The following is a 15670-nucleotide window of genomic DNA, read 5'->3' on the forward strand; positions in this document are numbered from 1 at the left end:
CCATCTCAAAAAACAAAAAAACAAAAAAAACAAAAAAAAGAAATGAACTTTCAACCTAGAATTTCATATCTAGCCAAACTAAGCTTCATAAGCAAAGGAGAAATAAAATCCATTATGAACAAGCAATTGCTGAGAGATTTCATTACCACCAGCACCAGGCCTGCCTTACAAGAGCTCCTGAAAGAAGCACTAAACGTAGAAAGGAACAACCAGTACAAGCCACTCCAAAAACGTACCAAATGTTAAAGAGCACGGACACAATGAAGAAACTGTGTCAACTAATGGGCAAAACAACCAGCTAGCATCAAAATGGCAGGATCAAATTCACACATAACAATATTAACTTTAAATGTAAATGGGCTAAATGCCCCAATCAAAAGGCACAGATTGGCAAACTGGATAAAGAGTCAAAACCCATTGGTGTGCTGTATCCAGGAAACTCATCTCACATGCAAAAATACAAAAAGCCTCAAAATAAAGGGATGAAGGAAGATCTACCAAGCAAATGGAGAGCAAAAAAAAGCAGGAGTTGACAACCCTAGTCTCTGATAAAATAGACTTTAAACCAACAAAGATCAAAAGAGATAAAGAAGGGCATTACATAATGGTAAAAGGATCAATGCAACAAAAAGAGCCAAGGAACCTAAACAAACGCACCCAATACAGGAGCATCCAGATACACAAAGTAAGTTCTTAATGGCCTACAAAGAGACTTAGTCTCCCATACAATAATAGTGGAAGACTTTAACACTCCATTGTCAATATTAGATAGATCAATAACACAGATAATTAACAAGGATATCCAAGTCTTGAACTCAGATTTGGACCAAGGAAACCTAATTGGCATCTACAGAACTCTCCACCCCAAATCCACAGAATATACATTCTTCTCAGCACCACATTACACGTACTCTAAAATTGACCACATAATTGGAAGTAAATCACTCCTCAACAAATGCAAAAGAACAGAAATCATAACCAACAGTCTCTCAGACCACAGTGCAATCAAAGTAGAACTCAGGATTAAGAAACTAACTCAGAACCACACAACTCCATGGAAACTGAACAACTGGCTCTTGAATGTTGACTGGATAAACAATGAGATGAAGGCAGAAATAAAGATGTTCTTCAAAACCAATGAGAACAAAGATACAACATACCAGAATCTCTGGGACACATTGAAAGCAGTGTGTAGAGGAAAATGTATAGCAATAAATGTCCACATGAGAAGCAAGGAAAGATCTAAAATCAATACCCTATCATCAAAATTAAAAGAGCTGAGGAGCAAGATCATAAAAACTCAAAAGCTAGTAGAAGACAAGAAATAACTAAGATCAGAGCAGGCTGAGGGAGACAGAGACATTAAAAAACCTTTAAAAAATCAAGAAATCCAGGAGCTGGTTTTTCAAAAAGATCAACAAAATACACAGACTGCTAGCCAGGTTAATAAAAAAGAAAAGAAGAATCAAATAGATGTAATAAAAAACAATAAAGGGGATATCACCACTGATTCCATAGAAATACAAACTACTATCAGAGATTAGTACAAACAACTCTATGCACATAAACCAGTAAACCTGAAAGAAATGGATAAATTCCTGGACACTTGCACTCTCCCAAGCCTAGATCAGGAAGCAGTTGAAACCCCGAATAGATCAATAACAAGCGCTGAAGTTGAGGCAGCAATTAATAGCCTACCAACCAAAAAAAGCCCAGGTTCAGATGGGTTCACAGCTGAATTCTACCAGATGTACAAAGAGGAGCTGGTACCACTTCTTCTGAAACTATTCCAAGCAATGCAAAAATAGTGAATCCTTCCCAAATAATTTTTTGACACCAACATCATCCTGATAACAAAACCTGGCAGAGACTCAAGAAAAAAAGAAAACTTCATGCCAATATCCATAATGAACATAGATGCAAAAACCTTCAATAAAATACTGGCAAACTAATTGCAACAGCATATCAAAAAGCTTATCCTTCATGACCAGGTAGGCTTCATCCTGGGGATGCAAGGCTGGTTTAACATATGTAAGTCTATAAACATAATTTACCACATAAACAGAACCAAAGACAAAAACCACATGATTATCTCAATAGAAGGCCAGAGAAGGCCTCCAACAAAATTCAACAGCCCTTTATGTTAAAAACTCTCAATAAACTAGGTATCAATGGAACGTATCTCAAAATAATAAAAACTATTTACAAGAAACCCACAGCCAATATCATACTGAATGAGCAAAAACTGGAAGCATTCCCTTTGAAACCTGGCACTAGACAAGGATGCCCTCTCTCACAACTCCTATTCAGCATAGTATTGGAAGTTCTAGCCAGAGCAATCAGGCAAGAAAAAGAAATAAAGGGTATTCAGTTAGGAAATGAGAAAATCAAATTGTCTCTATTTGCAGCCCCAAATCTCCTTAAACTGATAAGCAACTTCAGCAAAGTCTCAGGATACAAAATCAATATGCAGAAATCACAAGCATTCCTATACGCCAATAACAGACTAAAAGAGAGCCAAATGAAGAGTGAACTCCCATTCACAATTGCTACAAAGAGAATAAAATACCGAGGAATACAACTAACAGAGGATGTAAAGGACTTCTTCAAGGAGAACTATGAACCATTACTCAAGGAAATAAGAGAGGACACAGACACATGGAAAAACATTCCATGTTCATGATTAGGAAGAATCAATATTGTGAAAATGGCCATACTGCCCAAAGTAATTTATAGATTCAATTCTATCCCCATCAAAGTACCTAAGACCCTCTTCATAGAACTGGAAAAATCCACCTTAAACTTCATATGGAACCAAAAGAGAGCCTGCATAGTCAAGACAATCCTAAGCAAAAAGAACAAAGCTGGAGGCATCATGCTACCTGACTTCAAACTATACTACAAGGCTATAGTAATCAAAACAGCATGGTACTGGTACCAAAACAGAGATATAGACCAATGGAATAGAATGGAGGCCTTGGAGGCAATGCCACACGTCTACAACCATCTGGTCTTTGACAGATCTGACAAAAGCAAGCAATGGAGAAAGGATTCCCTGTTTAATAAATATGTTGGAATAACTGGCTAGCCATGTGCAGAAAACAGAAACTGGACTCCTTCCTGGCACCTTAAACTAAAATTAACTCCAGATGGATTAAAGACTTAAACAAAAGACCTAACACCATAAAAACCCTAGAAGAAAACCTAGGCAAAACCATTCAGGACATAGGCATAGGCAAGGACTTCATGACTAAAACAGCAAAAGCATTGGCAACAAAAGTCAAAATGGACAAACAGGCTCTAATTAAACTCCAGAGTTTCTGTACAGCAAAAGAAACAATCATTAGGGTGAACTGGCAACCACCAGAATGGAAAAAAAATTTTGCAATCTACCCATCTGACAAAGGGCTAATATCCAGAATCTACAAAGAACTAAAGCAGATTTACAAGAAAAAACAAACCCATTCAAAAGTACACAAAGGACAGGAACAGACACTTTTCAAAAGAAGACATATATGAATGTTCATCATCACTTGTCATTAGAGAAATGCAAATCAAAACCACATTGAGGTAACATCTCATGCCAGTTAGAATGGCAGTCATTAAAAACTCTGGAGACAACAGATGCTGGAGAGGATGTGGAGAAATATGAACACTTTTCCACTGTTGATGGGAGTGTAAATCAGTTCAACCATTCTGGAAGACAGTGTGGCAATTCCTCAAGGACCTAGAAATAGAAATTCCATTTGATCCAGCAATCCCATTACTGGTTATATATCCAAAGGATTATAGATCATTCTATTATAAAGACACATGCACACATATGTTCATTGTGGCACTGTTTACAATAAAGACCTGGAATCAACCCAAATGCTCATCGATGATAGGCTGGACAAGGAAAATGTAGCACATATACATGATGGAATACTATGCAGCCATAAAAAACGATGACTTCATGTCCTTTGTAGGGACATGGATGAATCTGGGAACCATCATTCTAGAAAACTGACACAAGAATAGAAAAATCAAACATGGCATGTTTTCACTCATAGATGGGGGTTGAACAATGAGAACACATGGACACAGAGAGGTGAGTATCACACACTGGGGTCTGTTGGGGGGGACTAGGGGAAGGAGAGCAGGGTTGGGGGATTGGGGAGGGATAACATGGGGAGAAATGCCAGATATAGGTGATAGGGGGATGGAAGCAGCAAACCACATTGCCATGTATGTACCTATAGTATTGGAAGTTCTGGCCAGATGTGCACATGTACCCCAGAACCTGAAGTACAATAAAAAATCTATCTATCCACCTATAAAAAATAAATAAATAAATCACCCATTCTGCTTATTTCTAAAACACTGGCATAGTTGTCTTCTCCTGTCTGGTTGGAATAGTAAGTGAGACAACCAGACGGAAACAGACTCAGTGAAAAAGATAAGTACACACCATGAACGAAAACTGTATTTTGGTTTCTTTAACTCTCTTTTTGGTAACTCTACCAATCAAATGATACCCTGAAAATTAACTTTATCAAATGAGTAAAATTACCTAGTAATTTTTCCACTATGCAGTTTTCTCTATCATGGCCACGAAGAAAAGGATCTCCCAAAGCTATTCTCTCCCAGTTCTTGTAAAACTTACACATATGCGATGTGTTGTCTCCCTGAAAGCTCACATCAAAAGTTAATGTGAAATAAACACAGAAAAACATGAGCCAACCGCATGGTAAGCTCTTCTCTGATACCCCCCCAAATGACTCTAGGGCTTATAGTTATATCTGGGTGATACCCTGAGGGCTGACTCTAACTAATGAAAAACCAAATACATCTCATTAATTTCAGTGCTCTGGGCTAGTGAGATACCAGAAATTTCCAAAGCCCTTTGTGAATAGGCATCATATTTATACAGAATAGTGAGACACAGGACCACATTTCTTTGACGCACCATACCTATTCCTTTCATCTCTACTGCCTGCCATTTTGGACAGTTTATCCTACATTGATTCAAATCTCACCTTTGGGATTCTTCTTGCTAACTAATACAGTAGGAGAAACTAGTATTTCATGGCTATTTCTGTCTTGCATTTCACATGAAGCTGTGTAGTTTTGGTGCTCAGAAATAGAAAATGTTAAATTCAGATCAACCCACATTACCAATAGGAGAGCTGATCCACCTAGGATTTTACAATAATCATCAGCATTCAAGTTATATCAAGAGATATCAGAAACTGCAACCCTTAAGTACATACCTCAATATGGTTAAAAGCTTAGATTTGATGATATTGGATAGTGAAATGCATACATTTTAAAGAAATTAGAATGCTAATATTGGAACTTACAGATGCACAATTTATCCAAGATATTGCACAAATAAGCAAAATTAACAGATAATTTAAAACTTTAGCCATTGATTTCAATATCTTTCTTTAGCAGTTCTTTATTAGAGCTAGATACATGAACCAAGATTGACTGATTGGTAATTCCTGTTTTCTCCATTTTAATAGTTGTCTTTCCAAAGAGGAGGAAAAAATGGCACGCAATCCTGTTACAGGAGAGATGAGGGAGCTAGAAAGGAAGCAAAGAGAGGAAACAGAAGGAAGGGGAGGAGAAAGAATGAGGCTTCAAGAAAAGAAAGTAAGAAGTATAGTTTACAGAATGCTACAGAGAAAATATGGATGTAACAAAAATGCAAATTTGTTATCTGATTTCTTTAAAATAATCCAACTGCTAATAATTTTAAGCGATGTGTAATTTCAATATGGTATTCTGCTAAGCATGCTCAATACCAAATTACGATGTTCAGGATCACAGTGTCTATTTGCATGCGAGAAGCTACATAAAACAATCTTACTGGAGAATCTATAGCCTGTCCTGTTTGTGATCTCAGGTAAAATTTTGGCAAAATTCCCAGAGGAGTTTAGACTAATGCATAGTCCTAAAGTTCCTTACCATTACTAGGGTTTGAAGCAGACATGTTTAGACTTCCTTTTCCAGCTGAACTCCAACTTAGTCAATAGCAAATGTAACAAAATAAGAAAAGATCTAAAGATACTTTGGGGAAGTATCTAGTGTTTCTTGGAGACTCAAACCAATCAGAATGGAAAGAACAGAAGGTAGTATAGGTGGAATAAATGAGACCTCAGGCTGGCTCATCAAGTAATCATAATAGTCAGAACATATAACAATCAGTTTAAAAGAATAACTGTTCATTTCATATCCTGCAAAAGGAATCAGCAAAGATTTAGCATAAAAGATAATAAAAGACAATAAAGCTGCTTCAGAGAAGACTCACCTGTCTTTTCCAGTCTCCTTCTTAAAAACTCCATCACAGTAACTCATGCGCTTCTCTGTGGTCACATATATTTGGGCATTCGGATAGACATCAACTGTCTTTTTCAACATGTTGTAAATGATGCCATTGCCATCTTTCCTCATATTGCGGAAAGGGCCCCAAATGACATAAATAGTAGTATTCGCTTCCTTGAAAAAATAATCAGGGTTTTTTAGCAAAAGAGGAACGCTGGTATGGGACACAACTCGAATCATGGTCATGCGCCCGACATCTTCCTCATAACCCTTGGTGGGGGCATTGTTCATTCTCCAAATGCAGGAAGATCGATCTATCTCGTTTCCCACCTTCTGGCCAACCATCTGACCTGAGTTTGACACTATGGCACAAAGGTCACAGTCCAGTTGCAAAGGCTGAAAATAGAGAAAGAAGGCATGCCAATTAGTAAATTCCACTAAGTCAAATAAGTTCCTCTGGTAAAACAAAAGTTCAGATACCATATAATTACAATACAGAAATATCTCTACAGTACCTACAAATACCAAACCCACAGTCTCCGCCACAGATTATCAAGTTAACACCATGCTTCTGTTAAGAAAGAAAACGTATGCTGTCAAAAAATAATTTTAATTTCTACAATCCCCATGTGCTGGTTTAAAATTATAGCCAAACAATAGTTATTTGTTTTCCATTCTAAATGATAAATATTTTTTATTCAGGACTATAATTTCAGGTGAAATAAGAAAACATGAAAAGATTTGATATTTGTAATAAGGTTGGTGGCTATAAAAGAAATGCAAAAGAAGCATACCTGGGGGTCAATTATGTATTTTACTTACATGCATGAGTGGTTATAAGCAATTGATAAAAATATGAAGAGTTCAGCAAACAATGAGGTTATGAAAAAGATTTTCAGAACCCATAACCATTTAAAGTAAGTCCCAGGCTAGATGAAATATTACAGAGACCCTTCAGAGATTCCCTCAAGTCATCATGTTAATTGGCTTTTGTGTTTATGTTTATTCTAGATGGATAAGGAAAGGCCTTCTTTCAGATGGGAAGGCATCTACACAGACAGTCTCTAGAGCGAGTCTAAGTCCCTTTCTCCCATTTTATTTAACCACGGAGATAACAGAGACTCAGAGAAGTTAAGCATCACCTTTCAGGAGTTGGAGATGATAAAGCTGCAGTGTTGGATTCAAATCTAGATCCTCTAACTCTAAGCCCACTGCCCTTTCCATTATCCTTTGCTTTCGTTTCTCCTACAACAACCAAATAAATTACTTTTGCTGCTTCCCTCTAACACAGTCACCCTCTCTTTTAAAACAGTAATAAAGAAGCAATGTGCTTTGTTGATATACATCTTTCTCATCTCTCTTCTATGAGATTCCACATTTTGTATCTGACATTTGATCCTGAATTTTAATTGTTCCTGTTGGTGAGTAGCTTCTCTCAACTGGGTACTGTCTTTCTTTTATGGATTGTGTTGGAGTGTATTGTTTAATTATGTCTGTCCACTAGACAATAAACTATGTCAGAACAATGTCTATCTTCTTCATTTTAACCCCACTCCCCGGAAGTCCCTGGAATACATTAGGGGCTTAACTGGTTAAATTAGGATATGAAAGCAATCAAATTAAAATAATTACATTGGGATGTAAGATACCTCATAAAAATCAACTGGCTATTCATCATACAACTGTAACAGATCACTGTTCCTATCAACGGTAGGCACTCACAGCAGTCATAGAGCACCTAACTGTGTCAGGCACAGTTCCAGGGGTTACAGTTCAGCTGTGAAAACTATAAACAAAACTCCCTGTCCTCATAGAGCCTATATTCCAGTTGGGTGCAGGAGAAAGGCAATAAATAAACTCTCATACCATATAATATGTTAGATGTTGCTAAGTATGCTAAATAGAAAAAATTAAAGCAGGAAAGGAGGTTATGAGCATGTTTAGGAGAAAAGCATTCCTGCAGAGCACATGCAAAAACCAATGCAAATACCCTGAGGAAGGAAAGGAATAAAAGGAAGAGCAATGTAGGTTGGCAGAGCCAGCGTGGAGAGCCAAGTAGATTCTGGGGCCAGACACATAGCAGGGGAGAAATCACTTAGGGCCTTTCATTCTGTGCGAGATGAAGTGCCATTGAAGGGCTCTGGACAGAGGAATGACTGAACTGAGTTACATTTTAACAGCTTTGGCAGCTGTGTGGAAACTTGATAAAAATCAGGCCAGGCTTGAAGCAGGGAATTAGGCTGCTGCTCTCTGCTCCAGCAAGAGAGGACAGTGATGTGGGTCGTGCTGAGTAACAAAGGGGTCGGAGAGAAGCTGCTCACGTTCTGGAAATATTCCGAAGGCACAACCTATTGAATTGGCCAATTGATTGAAGGTGGGATGTGAAATAAAGAGAGGAGTCACAGACAGATAGCTCCAAGTTTCCAGCCTGAGTAACTGGGAGGCTGAAATTTCCTTCAACTGAGGACAGAAGCCTTTGGGAGAACAGGATCTGGAAGGAAGATCAGGAGCTCGTTCGTATTCAGACCATTTAGATTTGAGGTGCCTGAACGCAGACTCTTAATCAAATGTTTTAACAAACTATTCAAACTGCTTTAAAAACGTTTTCTCCAAAATTAGCCAAGTAATATGGGAAACTTGAAAAACTAAAAAGAATGGATAAAATGATTAAAAATTCCCCATATTCTCATCACTCAACAATACTACACCTATTTTTGTCATATTTTTTTCCTTTCTACAGATATTATTTTAGACAGGTTGAGAAATACCATTTATACAATTTGGCTACCTTGGTTTTTCACTTAATGAGACACTGTTAACCAAAAATCATCAACATCTCTATGTCAGCCCTTAGAGATAGTTTTAATGCCTGCTCAAGATTCCATTATATGGATATACCATATGTACCAATTTGCCTACTGCTGGGCTATTATCTGTTTTTTTTTCTACTATAAAAAAAAGTGCTTTGATGAACATCCTTGTGCTTCCTGCTGTATTTTTATGCTAACAGTTATTACATTAACTTAAATTGGTTTCCTTGATTTCATTTTTGTTTGTGCTCCTGTAAAATGTGCTAGATTGACAAAGGCATCTGTTTATTTCAAATGTCAAAGATAAAACTTTTGAAAAAAACTTGACTTGCAGAATACACAAAGGTCCGTTTATGAGTTGTCTTAAAACTCTGCTATTAAAGGGACTGTTCATCACCCCTGCCACAGTAAGGTTTCTCAACCTAATGTGAGTAGCAGGTGGTCCAGGCACCAGATGAGAATAGGTCCATACAAGGTGAGTGAGTGTATCAGGACGCTTGGAAAACAGGGTTTTATAGGTTAGTGTCATAGTGAAGACTTCACCAATGACCAAAATGGAGGCACAAGGAGTTGCCCTTTGGGGGCAGGCATTGATTTAAGACCCTTCCTCATCCTCTTAGAAGCCTACCTTCTTTTAGACAACAGGGAAGAACATAATATTTTTCTTGCCAGACGATTTGCAGCAGAGCCTGACATCTATTACTCTTAGCTGAGTCCTCCAATTCACTTAGAGTCATGCAAATCAATGCCTGATTTAAATTGTGTGTGTCATATGGCATACTCCAACTTAACACCAAGACACATATGTTGCGGGGGGGTTACATTCCATTTACTATTCCAAGAAGTTGCTTCATTGTATAAGAAAAGCATGGTTGGGGTATAGCCTCCACATATTTAAACAATCAAAAAGAAGAAAAAGAAAAGGCCTTGGATGTGTTCTAATCTATAAAATGCAGCAAATTACATTGGATTTCCTATTCATTATAGTGCATTAGCCAGTTCTGCTGTAACAAGGCTTAATTTAACTAATAAGAATCAGCATACTGGTCTCACTTGACAATTGTAACCTCTAAAAGTGATCAATTAAGACATCACAATCTGTTTCATGACAACATATTGGGATGCCACAGCTGTGCAGATTATGAGGTCAGCAGCCAACTAACAACTTGAGGGCAAACATTGGGAACAACAGCCTCTTGTTTATGTGACAAATATGTCATTGGCAGAGTACTATGAATGCAACGGCTTTGAGGATAGATGGTGATCTATAAAATTGCCACTGTGTTTTTTTTGTTTAACTATTCACTTGGCCCTACTGTCACCATGGCCATCATCTTAAGAGACGTTTATACTTTGTGGTCGATACTTCTGGGTAATAGCTTTGCCTAGCTATCTGCCTTCCTGAATAAGGTACCAGGAGACATGGATGAACATGATAATTGCTCTATTTTACCACTTGCAGGAACCATTTTTTAAGTATGACAAGAGTGTGGGGCCAGATGAATGAAACGTTCCTTATCATAATCAGGAGCCTTAGGTAGCACAAAAAGCTTGCTTGCAAAGCCCAAGGGACTCATTCACACATCTGAAGGCACCTTCAAACTACAGTATGCCATGATAAAAAGAAAAACATACCTAGGCACAAACGGACAATCTGACCCCAAATCTGCTCTTATCTAGTTATCGCAGTTTCTTTTATGAGCTTTATTGCTACATCTTTTGATCTCAACTTTCTTTGTTAAAGTGTACTGCTATTTTTTGAACTCATTTATATTATTTGATTTGGGGCTTTGCTTGAACATTTATTCCATATGTCTCCACTCACTCAGTTCTGCTTCAGTAAGCAGTTACTCTTTCTTTCTAGACTGAGGCCTTAGATTTTCCAAGACCTTTAAGATTTATCCAGTTTCACTTTATCAAGCCCCATCTAAATTTTGAATTCTCCTTTTATAGTTGAATTGTCTCTATTTTGCTTTATTAAAAGCAAACTTGTCTTCTTCATCTTGTCTCTTGTACACTCAAAACATTTTTTAAAACATCTTGTACATTCAAAATACTTTCACTGGGCTTGGGCTGTGTCTATAAACTGAGAGCATCACAAATATTCAGCCAACCCTGTCTGGGCCCCTATGTCTTTGTTAAAGAAAGCCCACAAATGTCAAACACTTCCTTTTACTTAAGACCTTAAATATTGATTTTCTTTTATGGTAACAACACTATATTTGTTTTGGCTATTTTCTTCCTCTGAAAAAGTATACTAACTCTATACCAGCACTTTCGGTTTCAAAACAATCAGCTTGGGAGGAGTTAAGAATTTGTTGACATCTATTGAATAACCACGTTTTTTATTTAGTAACTATTCTGTGCAAGGCACTGTGAAGGGTAAAATAATTTTAAAATTCTAATCAGTGAAAACTTAATCAAGCGTTAAGCTGTATGGGTGAGTCATGATCAACTACAGTCAATTCCTATGCTGTTTTAGAGGCCTAAGGGATTGCCTTGAAAAACAAGTCATTTCTCTGCTAAAATGAATCTTGACGTTTTGCCACCTTACAGGAAAAATGACTTGATTACTGGGTGGGGCATGGGTGGAGGGTAAGACAGAGAGAACGGGAAGAAACTACCAGAGAGACCTATAAGTATAGTGTAGTGTATTTTCTGATATATACATGATTGAATGTCTATTATGGGTCAGTCATCTTTCTCTGTACTTTATTACATTATTCCACATCATTTTCACGGTAGATTTTTCAAGCTATTTTATTTTCCATTACAGAGTTGAGAAAGTTGAGATAAATGTGATGTCCAGCCTTTATTTCAGGTTAAAAAGAAGAGCAAATTTTATCTTTCGGAAAATGCACTCACAGCAGCATTAGGAAATGTGGAGTATCAAAGAAATAATTACTGATTTTCATGATTCTTAATATATGTACGTGCATAAACCTTAAATCTTGTTCACTATATTTAAATTATTTTAATTAAATTATAAATTAATGCTTTAAACATGCTTAAAATCAATAATTTCACCAAAATTATTTGCATGTGAGCATAAATAAACTCTCCTTTTTGGCAATAGAAATTATCAAATTTCTATTTGATAATTTCTATTGCCAAAAAATTATCAAAAATGTTTTTCTTGATATTTTCAGCTTGAAATATGGCTGAAATTTCAGTCTAAGATAAACTAATCATGACCAATTTTATTAGCTTTTAAATGGTCCTTCACATCTACTTACTCAATTTGCTTTTCAAACTGTTTCTTTCACATCAGCAGTGAAAGATTCTCAAGCAATAAATAATTAACATCCATGTCGGGGGGAGAAAAAGACCATGGCCGATGATATTATTTTCTAAATTGGTCTTTAGGACTAAAGGGAATAATACCTCTTGTCTGCCCCAAGTCCCCCTTCAGAAATTCCTTTTAGAAACGCACATTGACCATTTAGAAGTCCTTGGGCATCAAAGCTCCTTGAAGGCTGTTAAGAGGTCCTCTAAGTCGTGAAGGGCTCTTCCATTCTATGAGGACCCAAGGCAATGGCTGACTGGGGTACTATCTTCACACAATGGGTCTTTTTATACTATGCCTGTTCTTATTTTTATTTTAATATAAGCATGAGTATTTTAGAGGCATACAAATTATTTCTGGTTTTAAAAATACTGAAGAATGTAAATACAGAGGAATTGATTCCCTGTGGAGGTCCTACGTTCTCTCATACTGTAGGGTTGGGGGAAAAAGGGTAGATATTCTTAACTCTTTGTAAGAGTCTCTAGCATTTTTATAATTACTCAGCCTTATTTCTGTGTGTTTAAACAATTTATTTTGTTGATATAGATTCCAGAAATCAATTTACCATGATATGCCTAACCAATTCTTTCCTGGTTAAAAGAGAAAGTGAGTGAATGAGAGAGAGAGAGAGAGAGAGAGAGAGAGAAATGGCCAAAACTGGCAGGTTATTCACCTTTAGTGGCAAGTTTCACCTCTGGTTGACTGAGAGTCAGTTTTCTCTTTCAATTAGTACACATGCAGTAAAAGAACCCTTCTGTTCATCCATTCTAAATTCATACACACACACACACACACACACCCTGTTACCTTCATCTAGTTGATGTGATTGCTCACTCTCCTAGGCCAGTTTCATCCTTATCAACCACCCTGGGAAAATGATCCCTCTCTCTTCTTTGGGTATGAACCTGACAAATTACCCTATGCTTTCTGAATGACATATTGGGACAACTGCCAAGCACTTTACATTTTAATCAGTAAGGAGAATGAAATATTTAACCTTTACTTTTTTTCTCTCTGAATAAGCTTATAGACAATAGAATAGGCAATTAAAATTTGTGAAATAAAACTTGCAAAACAGTGGTTTCCACAGCAAAAAGAACAGCCATGTACAAAAGGTCACCTGCCAACCAGTTCTAGTTCTTAAATCTCTGCATTTATCACTAAGATGGCTCTATGGAAAGCGAAGGTCAAGACATTAAATTATGAAACAGTCAGGATAGAAAAGGTCACCTAAAATTCAAGTAAAGTTTAACCAAACCTGCTAATTCTATACCCTAGAACCAAGTAGAAACAGCCAGGTTTGAAACACAATGTTGGATAGCTCTAACCTACCTTCCTACTTCAGCCCTACATGATAAAAATGAATTTCTATTTGATATATTGAAGTCTAAAATAAAACTTGCTTATCCAAAGTAAAAACAAAAACTTCGATGAGTATTTTGAAATGAAAATCATTTCGATTGAGCCAGAATAAATTATATTAAAAACAATGTTTTACACTACTCTAATGGTTGCTTTCATTTCAACCATAAGGACGCAATTTTAAAAACTGGTGACGGGACACTCCTGGCACCTTAAATACTTTACAGAACAATTAGCAACTCACCACTCACTAATTTACTATTTTAATGTTGAAACAAAAAAGATCTTTGCTTTTCATTACCCAATTTGAATGAATTTGAACAAAGCTCCAGAGACACACTCTTCTGTTTGCTGTCATTTATTCCTCTACTCTTCCTGAATGTCTTTAGAGTTTTAGTTTTAGAGGCTTCAACGTGTATAATGATGCCATTGGGGAATAGATTTTGCCTTTATTCTCCTTGATGTTCTTTTTGAGGTCTTTTAAGTGAAAGGTACAAAAGAGGCATTAACAATCTGGCATTGCTTTTATTGCTTGACAAAGAAAAAATGTATTTTAATTTTTCCTGTGTTTCAGGAATGATTAAGCAAGCTGTTTTCATCTACCCTGAGTCACTTTCAGCAGACCTCTAACTGTGAGCAAAGAACTGTGAAGACTGTTCTAGAGAGAAATCAACACAGTTCAGCCAAGCTAACCTGTAAATATACTTCCTTGCCCCTCCACAAACCAGCATCTTCCAGTTAATGCAGTTTTCTAAAGCAATGTGTATAAATCACACAGCACATAAAAAGACAGATTTGATAACTGATGGTTTAGCTCTGATTCTCTGTGGATTGGGGATGTGGCATTTACCTTGGTTCCTACCTGGTGACATTAAACCTAAACATAAAACTTAATATGGGGGTGCATAAAAATGTTAATGTCAAGAAATAATTCTACAACAGGCAACATAAAGCTATGTTTCTTGGTTGCCATAGATAATGTGCTCCCTTTATTTGGCAGTTCCTCTAGGGACGGGATCTACATAAACATGGAGATGTGCCAGAGGAACGTAACTTGTTTTTTCCAGACTGGGAGGCAAAAAAACACATTTTCTCGAACCACAAAAGAGTTTTCTCATACAGATGTAAATTATGGTGATAATTCATATTCCATCGTTACTACTAGGTCCCAGTAAAACTTTGATAATTTTATGGCCAACTTACCTCTGGTTTATTTTTTTTTCCTTTCAGAAGGATGATCTCAGAACCTGCTGCTAAAATGCCATACAGGAATGTCACATAAAGAAAGTAAGAAAACTGATTGGTGCTATATGGTATTAGTGTCATTGCATGTCACTCAACTAGGAATATAGTTTTCAGCTTAACATTACAATGACCAGGACAACTTTTAAAAATGGCAATGGCCTGACAAAATAAGACAGGCAATTTTTGAGGATGGCACCTGCACATAGTATTTTTTAAAAGTTCCACATACGATTCCAATAGACACCTAGGTTTGGGTAACATTCTTCTAGAATAATTAAAAACAATAAAAGAGGAGACTATAATGTCTGATCAAAGGAATGAAAACAAAATAATAAATTTGAATCACTGGGGAGGATGCTGGGGTAGGAAATCCTTCCAGTTATCCTTCAGATACTACCAGATTGGCAAGAAGCACTTACACATGAAGTCAGCCCTAGAAGTCAGACATTTTAAAGAGCAAATGAAGAGGATACTGGAAGTCTGCATGTAGTGCCAAGCATGAGAACTTCTATTTCCTGCAGAGTTATTGTTAATTACATGGCATTAGAGGTTTTATCAATGCTCTGGCTAGAATTTTCTTTGGAGGTAAGGAAAATCATACTCCCTAATAAATTCTCTTAATTTTCATGTGGGACTCCTGCCAGCACATCAGGCTAGT

General features: G+C 36.8%; 1 protein-coding gene across 2 annotated transcripts in view; it reads right to left on the reverse strand.

Moving 5' to 3' along the window:
- ST6GALNAC3 (ST6 N-acetylgalactosaminide alpha-2,6-sialyltransferase 3) overlaps positions 1-15670 on the reverse strand; it is a 570108-nt gene that overhangs the window by 218656 nt on the left and 335782 nt on the right. For both annotated transcript variants that reach the window (XM_032297084.1, XM_032297085.1), the window contains exon 3: positions 6296-6705. In XM_032297084.1, the coding sequence (XP_032152975.1) occupies positions 6296-6705 (410 nt within the window). The remainder of the gene's footprint in view (positions 1-6295; positions 6706-15670) is intronic.

Source organism: Sapajus apella, unplaced genomic scaffold, assembly GCF_009761245.1.
Source record: "Sapajus apella isolate SASKATOON/1434 unplaced genomic scaffold, GSC_monkey_1.0 scaffold36, whole genome shotgun sequence".
NCBI lineage: Eukaryota > Metazoa > Chordata > Mammalia > Primates > Cebidae > Sapajus > Sapajus apella.